A 19344-nucleotide genomic window follows, 5' to 3' on the forward strand; every position below is an offset into this window, starting at 1 on the left:
TAGTGTTGTTGAATCGTTTTCGTTCGGCCACATATGTATCCGTTTCCGTTCGAAAATGGATGCTTTTACAGTTTATCCACAATAGCTTTGAATCATTCGAACTACTTCCTCTCCTCATCTCATAAAAACTGCTAGTAGACAAAGTTGTCCAACCAGTCCCACCGAGCACTTTTTCGTCCTAGTCTTAACCAAAACCTCCAAGGTCGTACTTGCTGTCTTGTTAACTGCTCCGATTTTCGAGATCAGCAGAGAAATTACAGGGGTACACAACGACAAAATGTTTCCAAATACGTCACAAGTGTCTCAATTAGCTTTCTCTATGCTTTAGAAGCCTGTTTGGTTGATATGTAGCTGCCCTATGAGAACTATTTATCTGTCCGGATGTCTTAGGACAACCTTGGTCGTCCCGGGATATTTAGGTGGCTCCTTCGTCTCATCCAAAACTTTCAGTTACCATGTTGCCGGTCCGGTCAAAAGAGTTCGCGGACGTGGAGTAGACGTACTTTCATCGGAATATTCTAGGGCACGTTTTGTCTTAATAGTAATACCGAAATTTTAAGGAGGCTTTTTACAATATTAATCACAATATCTTGATAATAAAATCTGAAAAACACAATATCCATTAGTAAATTAGAAGAAAAATTCCGCGAATATCATGGACGAATGGAATGGTAATCCAGAAATTTCTAGCCTTTCTCGAGCTTCAGAAATTTCTAGGCAATATTTGCCCCTTCGAACATTTATTTTACCATGTTTACCGAAGAAAGTCGTTAGATTCCCCTGAAATTAACCATGCTGATTGTGCTAAGTAGTCTTCTGAGTTAATTGAAGCATGCGCTTGAACATTTAACTTTATACAAGCAAAATTGACTTAAATAAGACGTGCTATTAGGCCTAAAAGAGGAGCCAGGTGGAAACAGCGAGACAGGATAATGTAACGTGTCCACTCGAAATGTTGTGTTTTCGGCGGCCTTTATCATCGGATTCGGGGTGTGGGCGGATGGCCAATCTGAAGTACAAAATATTCGTTTTCGGATAAAATCTGAGAGAAACTGTTGTTTATTTAGAGAAACTATTTCCTTTGTCGTTTGGGAGGTTATGCGTTCATGCACATTCGAATAGCGTGAAAATTGAAAGAAACCTGTACTGTGTCACGTGACCTGGAATCGGAACACATAGGGTCGATAAACAAGTATACAAACCGTGAACGTGATAACATGAGGAAATGTTACCATACTCCAAGTAGTACTAGAAGTAATCCCTCAAAAGATAATCTTACAAAGGTCCGGTAAATGAGGAGATCAAAAGCTACACACGGTTTATCGGGAGTTGACTTGAGGCCCGGGGGCGTTAACTCGAGTAGGTTCTGGGTGGGTAGATGTTGCTCAGGTCTCCAATTTTGGATCCTCGATGAAAGATACCTCGTCCTAGAAACAGGCAAATTTTCAATACCTCGTTCTACAGCACACTACACCGTTCTAGGAACCGTGCTGAATATAAGGAAAGTTAGACCCGTTCTAGATCGTGAGTAATAAACTAACGAGCTCATTTGGCGACGCATACTCGTACAGGTATTTAGGGAAAGAACTAGCCCCCCCGAGGCTTGAAGATGTTATTCTATGGAATTTCTTTTTCATGATTTCATGATTTGAAAATGAAAAGCATTTCCTTTTTCATAAGCCTTTCCTTACCCCACCAAACTATTAAAAATTGACCCCGGCTTGGGTTGATAAGTGGAACAAACGAGCCCCGCAACCAGTTGCAAATTTACGAGTTCCCAGTGCAAAACTCGCGCTTTTTGGAACAAAATGCAGTCCATCATGGACACATGTATCTTGATACTTGTGTTTACTCTTGTAGTCTGTGTTCTTCAAATTCTCTTTCTGTATGTGATAGAGAGAAGCAGGAACTTAGCGAGGTCGAGGTTTAATGGAAACCGTCAAGGCGGCGATGAACAGTCTCGGAGGGAAGGAATACCCAGAAGAAGAAGAAGAAGAAGAAGAAGACAGCCCGTTGAACAAGAAGAATGACATGCATTTGGTACGCTAGATTTTTTAAGACACTTGGTGAATGTTGGCTGTTTTATTGTTGTTGTTGTTGTTGTTGTTGTTGTTGTTGATACCATTGTTTGCTTGGTTCGCTTTGCTTTGTTTTGTTTGAAAATGGTTAGACAGTTTGTTTTTAACTGAAGAGTAAGCGCCATTTTACATTTCTTCCACATAACCAAACTTCAAAAATGCCGTGGTTTACTACGCTATAGGTCAGAAAGCAAGTGGCAAAATGTCATTTTAAAAAAATGTGAAGAGTTTCAGTTCCTAGGAAATTTTTACATAATTTGCTAGCTACATTGAGCTTAGACATTGTTACAGATCCAGTTCCCCTAGAGCTCTACAACATAAATGTGGGTGCAAACGATTTCCGACCCTTTTAACACAACCACAAACACCATCTAAAGAAGCTCCACATCTTTAGACCAGACAATTTGGGGTGTCGTTGCGTACGCTTGGACTTGAGACTATTTCTAAAACGTATCAGTAATCTAGAAGCATAAAAAAGTTTGCAGTATGCCTGCCGCTCCTATGTTGACCGCGTAGGAGGTAGCGTTTCCGAGCGGTTAGAGCGTTGAACTTACAATCCAAGGCCCCGAGTTCAAGTCCTGCCCTGGGCTGAGTTGCTCAAAGCATGGTTAGCTTCAACCATTGGTTAAGCAGTATCAAAACCAATACGTTGTCAAGGTATTAAACGCTGGTTAACGCTAACCATGCTTCGAGCAACTGATCGCTAAGCGAATTTGTTCTAGGTAGTCCCAAGTTCAAATCCTTGGCCACGCTTGTAAATAGCCAAACGGGTTGCCTCCAGTCATGAGAAGGAATTCTTACCGGTTAAGCTTATCTTAATTATTTGTTACTGTCCTTATTTGTTAACCAAGAAGTACGGCTGGATTACCAGTTATTGTGTTACCCTATAAAATCATCATTTTAGCGACATCAATGAGCCGACGAATATAATCTGCTGATTAAACTATACAATAAATATAGTTACAAAGTAGGAACGGCCATGTTGAGGCTATTTCTAAAACTTATTCCACTGTAATAATTGTCTTGTTTTTGCACAGAACAAAAAGAAAGACGGAGGCGAAAAAAGCACCGGGGACGACGAAGGAGCCTTTAAGTTCTAGAAGCGTTAGGAGGATCAGCAGCGGACCAAGCTGCAACAACATCTAGAGATATTTTCATCCAGCTGGCCGCTTTTACAGACTCCTAAAATGACCACGAGCGATTACAGTAACAGTGGAATAAAAGCCAGCGGAACGTGTGTAAAGTGACTTTGGAAGCATCGAATGAACAATGGAAAGCTTCTTGCAGAAGAACATTATCTATACTAACCTTTTTTCTTTTCTCAGTACAACCTTTCTGAGAGGACAAGCAAGTAGTTTGCTAACATTTCCTATATACTTCGTCAAAAAATTACTGTGCGATATGTCGCAGATTGATTAGCGTCAGTAGAACTAGTCTATTTTTCTTTGAGCCCAGCTCGAAAATACCATTGTGCTCTTAAACGTGCAGGTTTGGGTTGTAAATCAAGTGAGCCTAACTATTTCGACCTCTTTTGTTCTCAGCACGAGCTGTGCATTAGCCTGTCAACGATTTGCGTATTCAGCACTTTTATTTACCAAAGGAGCAGCGCTGATGTTAGCTACAATATATATGCGTCACTTACCATGAGTGACTAGTCGAGATATACATGTATTTATAAAATAACTAAGATAGTACGCGCGCTCTTATTGGCCGAGAGTGTTTGCGTAAGAGTATGTAAACATGGTTGTGGCGTCAAGATGTTTTGCTTTTCGCGCGCTAATCACGCAAGCACGAATTTGAAAAAGTTTTCGAGTTCAAAACTCAACAAGTTTACTTTATTTACCCATTCTTTCGTCGGCTGAAACTTGGAAAATCGTTACAAAGAAGGTGTGTTAATTTTTCTTCGCTTAAGCTGACATTTCAAGCGAGAAAAAGCCGTATTTTGGAAAGCATCTTTTTGCAAAACAAGAACTGATTACGCGTGCAGGACTTCGTGGACAAGACTTTGTGACTGGTAAGAATTTCTCTTTTAATCAGTGTTATACAAAGAGTTTTGCTTTTTTTCTCGGGAAAGTTAACTTATAAAAGCAATAGAAAACTTTTTTCCTGTGTTTGCATATCCTGATATAAACACTCGAGGGGTTGGGAAAATTCTCGACAGTTATGCAAACCCTCGACTTCGTCTCGGGTTTGCATAACTATCTCGAATTCTCCCAACCCCTCTCGTGTTTATATCAGGCTATGCAAACACGGAAACCGTTATGTCATTGACCACGCATGAGGTCAAGATAACTAAATATTGTCCGAGTTCGTTTTGCAAACAGAGAACGCGACCCGCAATATCCAGCGATATCCAACTCGCGTGATACATGAATGTCAAATATCAAGTGAATTCACTTGGAATCAAGTTATTAGGGACGCATACAATATTTCAATATTTAATATTTATCCAGGGGCATCCAATTTAGCAGAGCTAGTTTAAATGGAGCCCTGACAAGTTCAGAAAGAGGAGCAAAATTTTTTTTTATTTTCGTACATCTGCGTCCTCTATGAAATGTCGCATCAGAGAATTTCACTTCCTCATCACGCACTGGGCGAAACAAATGAAAAGACCATGTAGAGTTGTTGCTTTGCTTAATATCAAACAGTTTTCATCACACCATTTTTAAACGAAGTAAGTATTTTAATCTTCGTTCTAGTTTTTGATGCCAAAAACGATTATTAAACACAAACTAAAACAGTTTTTATTAAATCAGTTGAACCGTAGTTAGTATTTTTAATCTTAGTTATAGTTTTAAACCTTAGTTGTAGTCCCAGTTTTTTGCTGTATGTTACTCGACCTTCATTTTAGAGGAACCTTCTTAAAACCACCCTTAGGTGATTGGAGGCCCCCTCTTAAAATATTATTTACAACTATTATTATTATCGAGCCAACTACACTAGTTTTTTTTTTTTACGTTCGCGTTGCTGTTGCCGCCGCAGTCGTTGCTGCTAAAGCTTCCTAATGTTTACCGACTGGACACCGGGTTAAGTTTACCTAAGTACATTGTCAGCTTTTAAAGAAGCAGTCCGCCAGCCAAAGTTCTAGCTAATTCTCAATAATATCCATATTCTATTACGTAATTAGGCTTTTTATTGTAAATAGGTATATCACGTAATTTAAGGCTTTATACTGTAAATAAGTTTTTGAATTTCCCTTTCTTTCTCTACTATTTTTTTTCTCGGCTTATTAGCAACTATATTGACTTTATTGACTTTATCTTCGACATGAAGATTTCAGTACCAAAACAATCAATATAAATACAAATGAAACAAAGTAAAATAAAATTTAAGTAAGAAAGAAAGGAACAACTATATATTGCATAAAAAGAAAAAGTACTTTGCTATGTACGGCTTCTACGCTACTCGTATGGTAAGAAAGTTAAATTAGAGTTCGGATTTATAACAATTTAGAAAATTTTCAATACAAGAGGCACTAAGATTTATGATGTTTTCATCGCACATAGACATGATACATAAAAATAGTGCCTTGCAAGACATATTCGTAAAATTACTGTTTATCGAGTATAGGCTCTCCAAGAAGATAGCCCTTATATGAGAAAGTGATGAGTGAGTACATTTCAACAAATAGTGGAATTCATCACCAATTTCGGATCTATTACAAAGGGGGCAAAGCGTCTTAACTCTGCCATTTTTGCTAGAGGTCTAATCAACCTCATCAAACCCGAGATCAAATAAAGCTTCATTCATTCATTTATTCACTCACCTTGGGTTTGTCAGCATCTTTGATGATTAGAATACTTTCTCCTGACGTGTCAATCCCAGCTCGCTCCGCTCGTCCAATCATCTGTTTGTATTGACTTTGACTCAGCAACGCACTTCCAACATAAGGAGCACGGACGATAACCCTGAAAATAACAAACAGTTATGAGAATTATGGTTTTTCAGTATGTGACAACGGCACCATTCGAAGTTCATTTGGGCCAGTGCATTTTCTGATTTCACCTATGGTGTTCAAAGCTACAAACAAAAAGCACAGCAGAGTAAACAGAATGACAAAAAAGTACTGTGCAATATCTTTCGATTGAATGGTCACAATTAAGGCTTTCTAATTTATAGAATTAGTACCACCAGCGACCTTGTACAGCATAGTAGAAGTACCACAGGAAATACTGCTCAGTAACTTTCATTTAAGTGGTCACACTTCAAGACTTCATCCACAGACTCAAAAGTTAAAACAACCTTGTACAGAAGCCTTTCATTTGAATGGTCATCCTTAAGGATTTCACTCCCCAAACAGAAGTTACAATCGACACCTTGTACAGCATAAAAATCAGTACCACAGGGAAATATTTATTTTATTAGCAGGTTTCATCCCAATGGTCAAGCTTTAGGATTGTAACAATACCCTCCGACCAGAGTCTCCTTCGATCTTCTGTTCGACCCATCTAGGAAAGATCGAAGCGACTCTGCTAGCAGGGTATTGTAACCACGGACCGACACAAAAACTTGATCAAAACTTCAAAATCAAACCTCTTCGCTGGTAAATTAACCCCAGCTGCCAGCGTAGAAGTACACGTGAGAAGAGACAGCACACCCTGACTGTAACCGTCTTCAATGAGTTTACGTTCATCCATGGTCAGTCCACTGTGATGGTATGCTACACCAAATGGAATAGTCTGTTTTAAAACAGGACAAAGGCCGCTCGCTTCATTGTAAAGAGCTTTCATTAGGTCATGTCTCTCTTTCGCTTTTACTTGGCACATTTCCCTGAAAATGTAGAAACATGCAGCTACAAAGTTCGATGACGTCGGAAATAATTATTTATCTATTATTTGACTAGGAGACTAGTCCCGCCGTGACAGCTAGCTGTATTTGTTCACGGTAGTTCCTGAGCCATCCTCCGGTCAGCTGGAATTCTTAACCCTGTTATTTTTTAATAAGAGTATTTGTTTCACGCATTTGCTCGACCCCACTAGCATTAGTGCTATATTTTTCCTACAGGGCGGAGTTGTTCAAAGCTGCATGGGTTAAGATAACACAGGGTTAGTGCAAGATTTGAATTCAGATTTGAAAGCTTAAAAAGTATTTCAGCTTTAATTGTTTTTGTCTACAAGTTGATGACTGGAAGCTCTAAAAATAACAGAGGTCTAAAATTATTCGAGAAAATGATTTTGAAGGCAAGAAAAAGAAAGCCGGGTTAAGCTCTAATCGGCCTTCGAACAACTGGGCCCTCATGGTAAAGAATGGAATTATCATTATTACTACAAAAAGTAAAACACAAGACTATTTCACAAGTTTTCTTGCTCATTATGTCGTTTGCCTTCTTTCTTTCTTTTTTTATTCATCTCCCATGCCCCCCGCTTGCCCCTGATCCTAACAGTATACAAGGAGCGTACTGTCATAGGGAAACATCTGTTCATTTACCGTTTCTGTCCAAGTTTCTACTTTGAATAACCCATGCATTCACAAGCAGATCTAGTGGTCCACAGATTGTCTTAAACAGCGGTCTAAGTTAAACTTCGTTTAAATAAGCGACCCTAAAAGGTTAAAACAAGGACAACATTGACTATTTCACAGTCCCTTATTTTTCCCTAAGATCGTCGAGATCCAGCGCTATCAGTTCCGGGGGGACATTTTGAATGAGTGTCAAATCTACTTTCGTTGACGATTTGAGAGGAAGCGAGAAAAATATTTTTTCTTTCCCTCCCCCCCGCCACCCCCGACCAACGCTATAAGCCCTTCAAAAAAATACTTTGATTTAGTGGAGAGAGGGGTTCTTTAAAGTCTAGCCTGTTCCAGGCGTTCAGATTTTAGGGACGACGCAAAGAGATCGGACAGATGTGAGAGGAAAAACAGCGAAGGGGTTGAGTTGCTGGTTGCGAGCAAAAGAACCTCCTCTCTCCCCCTCTCCCCTTTTCTTCTCCTTATTTTTCCCTGCTCTCTGATTGACTTCGGGCTGCAACTCCACTACTTAGACGCCTGGAACAGGCTATTAGAAGTCCAGCTTCAGAGGAATTCTCTACGTCCGACGGGATGGGATGCAAAAATGGATTAGAAAGGAGTATACAAAAATACCTGTATATGCAGAGTTGGATACGGATATTTTCAGGCTTACAAAGTTAGCCCTGTCAAATGCTTTCTCCACAATTTTATACCTATCTAATAACCCTTAAGAATTGACATTTATTGAATAGAATCTCTTGAGGCTGCAAAATTATATCCATTTTACCTAGGCATAAATTTTACCAGCAGTAAGGCCACACTTTGGCAGTTCTTCTTAGTAGAACAAAACACCAGACATGAATGCCGAGGAATAACTTCCAACACAAGGGTTAGTAACTGATCAGGATCACGAAGTAATAGCTTCTTGTTTTGGCCCTGTAGAACAAGCAATGTCTCAGAAATTAGCCTGCCGAAAAAGCTCTTCATTTGTGTTTACAAGCAGTAGAGGCAAGGCCGGGTCTTATCAAAAGCAAAAATCCAGTTTGCTGGTCACTGCTATCGGGCAGATAAAGAGATTCATCTCTCATCCTCTGGCATCCAGTAGGTAGTGAAACTAGTGAAACAACTAAGAAGGGCCATTTTCAACAGATATTATGTAGGTTTTCTAAAGATGTTTATGAATTTTCATTTAAGACCACTATGAAAGTGAAGAAAAGTGACGATTTTATAATTATATTATATTCTTAGAATTACAGTACCCATCTGAATTTTTACTTAAAATTCACTGATTGGAATTGTGCACGTGTACTTTCACATATATTTTATGAATCTATTATTTTGTTTTCGCTGTAAATAATTAGTTAACATTTGTCCGCATTAGCCTATGGCTGTGTTAATCCTTAACCAAAGTATGTTTGTATGTATGTTATGTAGATCTCTACGAATGTCCCGACTGCACTCCGGAGGCCAAAGGATGATGATAATGATGATGAAATTTGCAAAAATAAATCCTCAGAGACCAAAAAAATATTCTTACACAACTGCAAAATAAGTTTTTGCAGAATACAAAAAATTCCAATCCTCAAAATTGAATTTCTGCAAAAAATTTAGTTCAACATGGCATGCTGAAAGCAAAAACAGGACAAATAAAAACTTATTATAGCCTCTTATTAATTCTCTACTTGCAAATGCCATATTTGTTTACCTGTTTATTACTAATTCTTCTAAATGGTTTGCCATTATCTTCTTCATCTTCCGAAGCTTTTGGAACTTTATAAATATCACACCCCACCTTCACAAACTCTTTCAACTCCACCTGAATGAAAGTGGTAAAAACCAACCATTAAAATACAAATAAATGCTTTAACAAAGCTGCGAATATATAGAGGTGTTATCATGACAACTGGACCGGATAATTTCCTGGTGAAAAATTAATGAAACATTGAAGGATGTAAACTAAAGGAAAATAAATGCTAAAATGCTTGTGGACTACCAAAATTGTTACCAGGAAGGTTTTTCATCAAAGTTTTAAGGGGGCAGGTTCCACGCCAAGGTCCAACCCCTTACTCATCTATATACCATTTTTGACAGAAAAAGTAGCCCCTTTCTTATTCTTTCTATTGATAAATTGTACCCATTCACATACTGTACCTAGCTAAGAACACAGTGCATTCCTTTTAACTGTTGTTAATGAACTGTCTTTAATATGAATAAATCACAAAAACAGAACATTTTCTCAAGTGGGAAATTTAGTCAAGTGGTCATTTTTTTAAAATAATTATAGGAAGAGAATAATAAATTAATACGAAAGTTGTCTTTATTGACAATTTTATTCTTCTGTAATGTTTACCCTTAAGTCATAAGTCATCACCCTTAAGTCTCTTGTGTTTCTCCTGTACTTTCTACTCAGGGCGCTTTCCAAAAGTCAGAACTGGCCGGCCAGACCATGGCTGCACCACTCATTTTGAAAATGAAAGAGGCTTTTTCAAAGAGTTTTTGATGAAAAACGATTTTGTTCGTGCATACTATTTAGCATTTGACTGATCTGACTGGATAGCTTTCATTAAAACTAAAATTCTCATTATGAAGGGAATGTCCTGGCCGGTCAGTTCTGACAAATGGAAAGCTCCCTCAGTCTTTGGACAGTTCAAAAAATGTCATAACTAAAATAATGTCATACCGGCCTGAAATCATTTGAATACACCTCAGCCTTTAAAAACTCCTTCAAGTCTGCAATGTTACTCAGAGTTGCACTCATACCAATAATCTGAGTAGTGGCTATAAAATGAAGAAATAAATAAAAACAAGACTTTTATGGCTGTGTAGATTTAACAATTATTCGTGGTTATTCGTGGTTATTAACAATTATTCGATGGTTGAAAGGCAAAGTGCATGCTAAGCAAGTTTTATTTTCATGCTTTCAAATGAATGTTATTGTGAAAATTTCAGCTGAACAGTAGTTAAGCACGGCTTATAAACAAAAATCCCTGCTCTAATGAGTCCTGGTTTTGTTTGAAGGGTGTGCACCCCCAGAGCCGACCCACTGGATATGCTACTAGTTGTTATCATTAACAACAGCCAGAATTATCTTATTTGTCCCTACAGCCAGCAGGCTGCAGATTCCTAACCTTCTACACAGAAGTTCTTTTTGCCACTCACAGGGGAGGTCATGCGCTACAAGCTATTATCTGCGTAAGACACTAAGGGTCTCCACACCCTTTGTAAACAAAGTCTTTTGGCTTGTCAAGCAAGAAGATTGCAAATAAATAATCAAGTGGGGCTGAGGAGTTGAACTTTTAGGCACTGCCAAAAAAATTCAAATCAAGCTACTGGCCAGAGTGAGGGTTTAAAATCAAAGAAACCCTTTTAAATGTAGTGCCCTTAAATGTGGAGAGCATCTAAGTATCCCAAAATCTGTAAAGTAGGCTATGAATTTCTGGCATACATTTTGTGCAAAACAATACAATAGCCACTTTGAAAAACCACTCTGTTTACTCACTTAAGATTGCACACTGAAGGTCAAAGAAAGCTTAAAACTAGTGATAGTTGTAGCATTGTAGCGTTCCCTCAAGTCCAGTTGAGCATAAACTTATTTGCTGAATGTTGTCATAAGGAGCCTCAGAGGAACTGGTGCAGGTTAGGTCACCGTGATATATTTCCATCAGGTTTCATGATTCATAATTATTACTGTGGGTAAATTATATGCTAGCCTTGTTAATTACCTCATCTACGACTAGCAGACCTAATGTTGAAATTCGGCTTTCTCCAATAAGGCTGTTCACCAAAGCGTTTGCCTGGTAAAAGAAAAAAAGTACATTGTATTTCAAGTAATACTATCCATAGTATCCTTCGCAAGTGATTTTAGGGTCATCACACAACGCTCCGCAGGAAGGAAGGTTGCGTGACAACACTTAAAATGACTGCAAAGGAGACTATATTTTCCATTGATAAATTTTTTAATGGGCTGATGGCAACCACAGACTTTGATGAACATGCTGTAAGAAAGCCCCTTAGAGAGGTACTTCTTAGGGCTTGGATTTGGACTGTCTTTTATTAAAACCCATTTGCCCCTCAACTGCCCGTAACTGCCCTTGCAGATCCAGCTCCCTTCTACCGCTTGTGACGTCATCAGTTTTAATGCCAAGGACAACTTTACCCGCTGCCTTGGGTAGGGTGAAGAGATCTTTCAAACCATACTAGAATGAGCGTGAGACAGTCAAGGAGACCGGAGAAAAAGGAAAAAAAGAGACATGTCACATTGACCTAAAAATTTTCCAAGAAAATCTTGTTACACTACCCACTTACTTTCCTTTCATCTAATCCTAAGATCATAAAGCTCACCCAAAAACTTCTCCCAACCAAAATGAAGCCTACTAAATGCCCAGCAAAAGAAAAAAAAAAGGAGGCAATGAAAGCGAAAGAAAAGGGGAGGAAAGAAAGCAAAAAGAAAAAGTCAAGACTGCTGTCTCACTTTTAAACCCAAAAACTAGAAATTTTGATTTCTGCACATGTCCGAACTTCGCAAGCTGATATTTAGAATGTGGATCAGAAAGCCGTGAAATGTATGACCTGCCAATAGCTTTGTGGTAAGTTTTGGCTCTTTATAGCTAGGCAATGACTAGAAAACGGCTTGACTAGCTTCAAAACGCATTTTTCCGCAGAATTCCCATGGACAAATGAACCTGAGACCTGAACTACTGTTATTAAGATACTAACCCAAAAAATTCAGACCTGTCCACAGGACTTACTTTATATACTAGGTAAAGCTTTCAAAACATACTAAAATGCCTTTCAAACTTCTAAAACCACAATTTATAGGCCGTATACTTCTGAATTTAAGTTCATATCTAAATATCAATAATTATCTTTTTATTTGAAGAACTTTGAAATATACTCTAACTTGAAGCAGGTGAAACAGAACTCATGAATTTTGAAATAAGTGTGTTGTACCATTCACGATAGCCAAATAAGGTCAGAAATGTCTTGCAGCAGCACCCAAACTAAAACATGAACCCTTAAACAGCTGCATCACTGTACTCAGTTATTTTAAGGCCCTGGGTATTGGTCCTGCCCCGGGAATCGAACCCGTGACTTCCCGCTCTGCTGTCAAGCGCTCTACCGACTGAGCTAATCCTGCCGAGAAGTGACAGAAATAACTGTGTCGTCCCCAGGCTCCACTCTCCTGCAGTAGACAAAGAAAGTAGGGTGTCATGGGAAGATGAAAAACAATGCATGCAATGATACCCATGATACCATGCACGACAGGTAAAAGCAAGGAGTGGGGCCTGGGAGAGAGGCAGGTCCAAGGAAAAAAGAGAGTGTCTGGAGGCGAAGCGGCAAAGAGAAGGTCCAGAGTCCTACTCTGCCTGTAAATGAAATTACGCGCATCGCGTAATTTTTGGGAGTATATTTTGTCTTGAACACTTAAAATTTCTGCGTCGAAATTTCTCTCCCTGAAAAAAACTATTTCAGCTGTTTGGTAAAGATTCACAGGAGAGTCGACGGCTTAAATAAACTTGCCTCTTTGGCATGTCTAATGATTTTTCGTTTTCTTTGATTTCAGAGAAATCACACATGACACATTACAAGAAGACCTCAACACGACTGTAAGTAATCGCAAGGGAAAAACATTACTGGAAAAAGTTCAATAGTTGACCATCTTTTTATCGAGCGTTAAGTTCTTGCTACTCTGTCTCTCAAATCTCAGCTCTCCGTTAAAAATTCTCTCTCCGGTGAATTAAGGAATGGGGCACTGCAAATTTGGAGGGGGGTGGTCTGTTTTGGTAGGGATTTTACCTTTCCCATACACATTTAAAATCCAATATCTACTCTCCATGAGCATTCATTTTTCATTATTAATAATGTATTATCTTTGTCACGTGACTTGCCACACCCATTTTTGACTTATTATTTCAATCCAAATTTACACCACTTTATAAATAACACTTGTAATTTAATTCATTTTTTGTCAATGACTATCGACACAAAGTTTATGGAATTAATCGGGGTTTTCTTAAATTATCTACGTTTTGTAAACTATAACGTTTCTTGTTAAGAGGGAGACTGGGACGAGAGAAAAATATCTAATGATTACCAAGGAATTGATCATTTCACAAATCCCCGATTAATTTAGCTTATTTGACTGTAAATGAAATATTATGGAAGGTAAAACGATTGTGGGCACACTCAGTAAAGTGGTGTAATCTGCAAAGTCCAAATTTTGCATAATTATGGGCGTGGCTGGTCATGTGATCTGAAAAAGGTAGTGTTTAAGGTCCAAAGTGGTTCTAGTCTTAAACACAGCGGTCTAAGGTTAAAATGAAGAAAGATACTGGAAAAAACAAGATCAAGTCATAAAACCCCGCATATAACGAGGACCCATGCCTTAATTCACCTGAGCTTTTTTCAGCTCAATTCGTATAACAGCTACCCACTCAGCAGCGTCCGTATTTTTCTGTGATGCCAAAGTATTGTAAAACTCTGTTCGGTATCAGTTTGTGTACATACTACATAGCTAAAATACTGCCTTGAACAGCGGAAAAGCCCACTGCTTTAACATACAGCAAAGCAGCTCAGTTTCATTTAAACAGGTACACTTCAGGATTTCATTCACAGACTCAAAAGTTAGAACCTCGTTGAACAGCATAATAAACAGCACCCCAGAACCCAGAAAACTAGTGTTCAATAGTTTTCCTTTGAATGGTCACCCGTGAGGGTTCCTTCGCAGACTTAAAAGACTCTACAGCATAACGAAAAGATACCTCCCCAAACTCAGAGGTTGGTAGCACAAAAACGAATTGTAACCATAAGGGCCCAGTAGCGGGTATCAAGTCATAAAGCAAAGCAACTCCTAAAAAATATAATTTGTATGCTTGTGTTTAGACCTTCTGTGGTAGACGCGTAGAGATCGAAAGCACGCCACTTGAAATAACCAGAGCATTCATGAACATGACAGTAAGCGACGAGGATAAAAAGGCGCTTGTTGTAACGGTAGGTACCTCAGTATTGAAGGTTTGGTCTTCGATCTCTCATCATAAAGTGAAATTGGTGTTCCCGCGCGCGAGCACTGGGCGTAAAGTGAAGTAAGACTCACACTAGTGAATGCTGTGGTTTGGTGCATGCGCATCGCGTAAATAAAACAAATGCCCCGGCTTTTCTTTGTGTTGGGAGCTGTTTACATGAAGGGCGGTATATAGATCCTAGAACGAGGAACAACTTTTCGTTGGGTTTACATGCAGAAATTTCGTTCCGTACCAAGCGAGTGAAGATTACCCACTGAACCACCGAACGAGCCGCCGCCATCTTTGTGCGGTTTGTCCCTAATACTAGGATCTTCCTAGTGAAAGCAGTTTACATGGTACTAGGATCTTCCAACCTCTCAGCTAGGAAGATCCTAGCGTTAGGGGCAAGTAAAATCTTTTTGCATGTAAACTGAATACAGAAAACATATGGCGCTAGGATGATCCGCCCTCTAGGATCTTCCTCCCTCCTTACAGCCCCTTAGAATATTTTGAAGTTGGAGGTTTTAAAGGCAGTGGCTTTTTTTTTTCTCTGTTGCAGTAATTGAAAGCTGAGTCATTTCACCGATAGAGATTACTTGCATGTAAAGGAAATTGCGAGGCAAGCATGTATTCCATACTTGTACATATTCATACGACAAATGTATATTGTAGATAGTAGTTTTCAGAGTCGTTGATTGTGGAATGCCGAGATTTTAGTGATTTGTTTGCAAGCCGTGTGTACGTATCGATCCATTTTACCACATTCTCCATTAGCTAATCTGCACGGGAAATTTTGGTGTAAGTCTCACCTAAACAAGTTTTGTATTGTTGTGTATATTGTACAAATTAAAACCAAACAGTAAACTACGTATTGTTTGAATTGTTCATTTGTTTTTTCTTTGGAGCATAAGTACATGGCCTCACGCGGTCTTTTAATTAACATAACTTGTAAATTCACAAAGCATAATCTATCAATCTTAGTTCTCTGTCTTTTTCAAAGGAGACCTCCCTAAAGCGGACACTCAAGAGTTAGTCGCTGTTGTTTTTCACAGCCATTTTCTTTGACCCTCTTTTAGAAAGACACCTATTCTTGTGGCCTATGTTCCTTCAGGTGTTCCTAGCGGAGTGCACTCTACGAAATTTCAGCTCCAACTTGAGAACCTTGTTCCATAGTTCGAAGCTTGAACCTTAATAGAAGAGGAAACTTTTCAATTAACACGCGAGACCTCGGTTGTTCAACGGTTCGGATGGCGCTACCCACCACTATCCAATGGAAAAGTGAAGTCGAGCTTAGCTCCACTAACGGCCACTTTTCTGGCGGACAGTCCTTACATTGACTCTTGCTTAAACCTCTCTACAACGGCCACCTCTCACAATGGCCAAGGTGACTGTTGTAGAGAGGTTCAGCTGTATTACGAAAACCCTAATTTATCCTGCAGTCAGATAGCGCTATCCACCTTTATTTTTAGAAAACTTCTGCAGTCCACTCCAGTGAGCAAACACAATTACAAGATAGAAGTTCAGGCTTGGGAGAATAATTTTACTAATCAACGGTATTTTGTCATCCCAAGCCTGTAGTGCGTCGCTGTCTTTAGAGAGGTGAAGCTTCACGTTACGTCAAGCGCTAAACGCGAATTTGTACCACGTGATCAAGTTTCTCATTTACTTGCCGTTTACTGTTCATTATTTCTACACAAAAGTCAGTAGTTTCACGCAATTTTTTATCCGTAAAAATTGTTTTGAACAGTTTTTACTGGTGATTTTCTATTTTGAGATTCTCACCTTGAATCTGACGTTTACCGTTTGCCGTATACGTGAAGCTTTAAACTCTCTTTTGTTCACAGGATTACGGGAACGGCCTACTGGTAATATCTTTTTGAAGTACTGATAGCTTTGTGCGAACACATGTCGATCTGTCAGAGCCGAGCTCCGAAAGATGTGAGCCGAATCGCAAATATTGACACCCAATATTTTGCTTTGATTCACTCTTTTGTAAATGAATATTAAACAGGACACGTTCCTGCACAAATCTCCTTGATATGATGAAGTTGATTTTGTGAAAAACTGGGTGCAAAGCTAAGTAAAAAATCGATTTTTTCCTTCTTCCTTTTCTTTCGTATTATTCCTAAAAAACCCTACAATTATCCAGTCTCAATTTCCCCTTTCATTTTTCAACAGAAACCCCGTACGAGTTTTTGCTTTCTCTCAATTTGGTTTTTTTGCTTTCTTTTCATTTGCAACCCGTAAAATAGCGGTGGCCATAACAACGGATCCTATCTGACGGAACTTGCTTTTCAGATTTGTAGCAAGCATCCCGTCCCGCGGGTGTTGCTGTCTTACTGAACCCATCTTTGGGGTAATTAGCTGGGGTTTAGAGGGACTGTCAGCTAATACAGGAAGTTGTAGCCGGTCCCTCGTCTTTTCCTTTTCCTCACTGGCCTGTCGTGAAATTCGCTTTTTTTCTTGATTTAACTTGTTTTCATACGGTTGTCCTGTAAAGGAGATTTTGTTTGGACTTGCGCCACGAGTATTATGATCTTTATGTTGACTTTTAAGAGTAAGTCCTTGCACGAAATTTGCTTTTTGACCGTTTGCGCTCAATGTAGGCTTGGATCCTTTACGACTTTGAAGTGAAGTATCCTCTCTTCCCCGTGGCTTTAGAGATTGCTTACACTCTGCTACAGCGCGCACGCCTTCCAGGAATGAAGGAATAGTATGTCTCCTTAATGAGCTTATCGGTCTTGGATTAGCCTCTTTTCCCTGTCCGTCAATTAAGCAAGGTAGACTCAAGCGCTTGTGTGTTGATTTAGGAATTGTGTTAAACCTATCAAGGCTCTCCAACAAACTTGTTCTAGCCAAGGAAATCCGTCGTAGTTCTCTGTCAATATAGAGCTTTTCTCTCGAGAAAGACTCCAATTTCTGTTTCAGAAATTTATCCTCTATGCTGTTTTGCGTTTGTACCCTCTTATGTTTTTCCGCTAAAATCCGATGCGGATATCTCGACATTTTTTCCTTTTAGAACGGTGCTGTTATTATTGCTCGTCCAACTGAGAAATCCTGCCCCAAACTCAAGATTTCGGACGATTAGACTAATTTGTCGGCATAAGCTTATCACACAAATTATAGAAGTGCACTCTACGACTATTGTCTTCATTGCGCTCAGATATAAACAGGTGCCCGGTTTTAATTAATTAAAGTAATTAGTTGCTAAAGCTTATTATACACATAAAGCATTCTTTACAATTCTGATGGGAATTTAGTCTTTATTTCTGCAATACTAGACACAGTTTAGGCTCAACTAGTAATTAAATTCTTGCTCAGTTAGTTATTTAATCATATCTCTTCTATAGGTTTCTGAATCTCAGATAGAGATTACTTACAAAATTTCTGGTCCAAACATGTCAATTCGGAAAAACAAAAAGAAGCTTGCTAGCTTGTTCGTTTACTTAACAACGACAAATTTTTCATCTGTGTTTACATATAGCATAAATTCATTAACTTCATTCAAACAAAAGAAGCACTTTGTAGTTACAGAAATATGATTATAAGAGGCAAATCAAATAAATTATACGAAGTGTGAAAGAAAACCAAAATAATTTCTCTCAGAAGAATCCAGATCATTATACGTTCCTGGGAAACTGCCCACCTACCCCTCCCCTAAGCCAACATTAGCACTTACTTCTCACTTACGGCAAAGGGGTAGGTGGGCAGTTCCCTAGAAACCATCTGTTTTTACTTGGTGGGCGGGGGAGCGGGGGAATGGAGGTTTCGCCACATCTAGGGGAATGCGGATTCCGGAACCCGCGAAATTTTTCCTTTTAGAATCCTGAATCTTGCAAATTTTTGCTGTGAAATTTGGAATCCTTGACTTTGGAATTTGGAATACGGCTCAAGAAATCCAGGGGTCCAACTAACGATTGGAATTCGGAATCCCAGTTCCACTGACAAAACATCCAGAATCCAATACCTGGACTAGAATCCACGGCGTGGGATCCAAAATCCAGAATCCAGAATCCAGGACTGTCTCAGCCATTTCCTGACATGGGGCGAGAGATTAAATAGATGTTTTGCAAAGGTAACATAGCTATCACCTCTCCCCTTGACTCTAAATCCCAGTCCAAGTTGTGGAACTGCAGTATGGTATTTACAACTGTACAACTTTTGACAAACCCTTTTTGGCCTGTTTTAAATAATTCTTTATGGATTGTTAATTTTCTCATTATCAATGTGATATTGTTTTTTTCAAATCTGGTTCGTAAATATCGTTTTATGCCTTTAACACAGATTGAGCTTAGGTTTTGTTGTTCTCGATATGTACTCTTCAATAAAACTTTCTCCTCATTCAGAGAAGCAGTTAACTGATGTTTTTCATTTTCAATCTTAACTCCATGTCACCACGAGTTAATTCTCAAACTATCGAGATTCAAGACAGCGAATTTATTAGCCTGGATTTGAATTATTATAGTATTTCTTTTTTCACAGTTTGCAAGACGAAGCCATTATTTAATAAGTTTACTGAACTACCATGCAGTGTTTGTGGTTTATTCAGGCCATCCCCATAAAATGTTTCATTTCCCATAAGCTCAGCTTACATTCACTGTGGGTCACGATAACAGCAAGTTGAAAGACAAGCAACTGCATACTGGGTAAGCGATGCAGCACTTGAGATAAGCCCGTGGTGCTCCTAGGCTCGATTACCAGCCGCTGTTCGGGAAAATGAGCCCACACTCATCCCCCGAAAGAGCGGCTGGACGTGTGCGATTTCCTTTGTTGGTTTAAGCCAATCATGTTACCGCCTGCAGATTTTCGTCTGGCAAAGA

General features: G+C 39.1%; 1 protein-coding gene across 1 annotated transcript in view; it reads right to left on the reverse strand.

Annotated features, from left to right (window-relative positions):
• Positions 1–17530, reverse strand: part of LOC140932417 (helicase POLQ-like) — a 29755-nt gene extending 12225 nt beyond the window's left edge. The window contains exons 1-8 of the mRNA XM_073382030.1: positions 16865–17530; positions 11246–11317; positions 11023–11035; positions 10204–10301; positions 9229–9339; positions 8311–8459; positions 6612–6848; positions 5845–5986 (exon numbers count right to left, since the gene is read on the reverse strand). Coding sequence (XP_073238131.1) covers positions 5845–5986; positions 6612–6848; positions 8311–8459; positions 9229–9339; positions 10204–10301; positions 11023–11035; positions 11246–11317; positions 16865–17530 — 1488 coding nt within the window. The remainder of the gene's footprint in view (positions 1–5844; positions 5987–6611; positions 6849–8310; positions 8460–9228; positions 9340–10203; positions 10302–11022; positions 11036–11245; positions 11318–16864) is intronic.
• Between the last annotated feature and the right edge of the window lie 1814 nt (positions 17531–19344).

Source organism: Porites lutea, chromosome 3, assembly GCF_958299795.1.
Source record: "Porites lutea chromosome 3, jaPorLute2.1, whole genome shotgun sequence".
Taxonomy (NCBI): Eukaryota; Metazoa; Cnidaria; class Anthozoa; order Scleractinia; family Poritidae; genus Porites; species Porites lutea.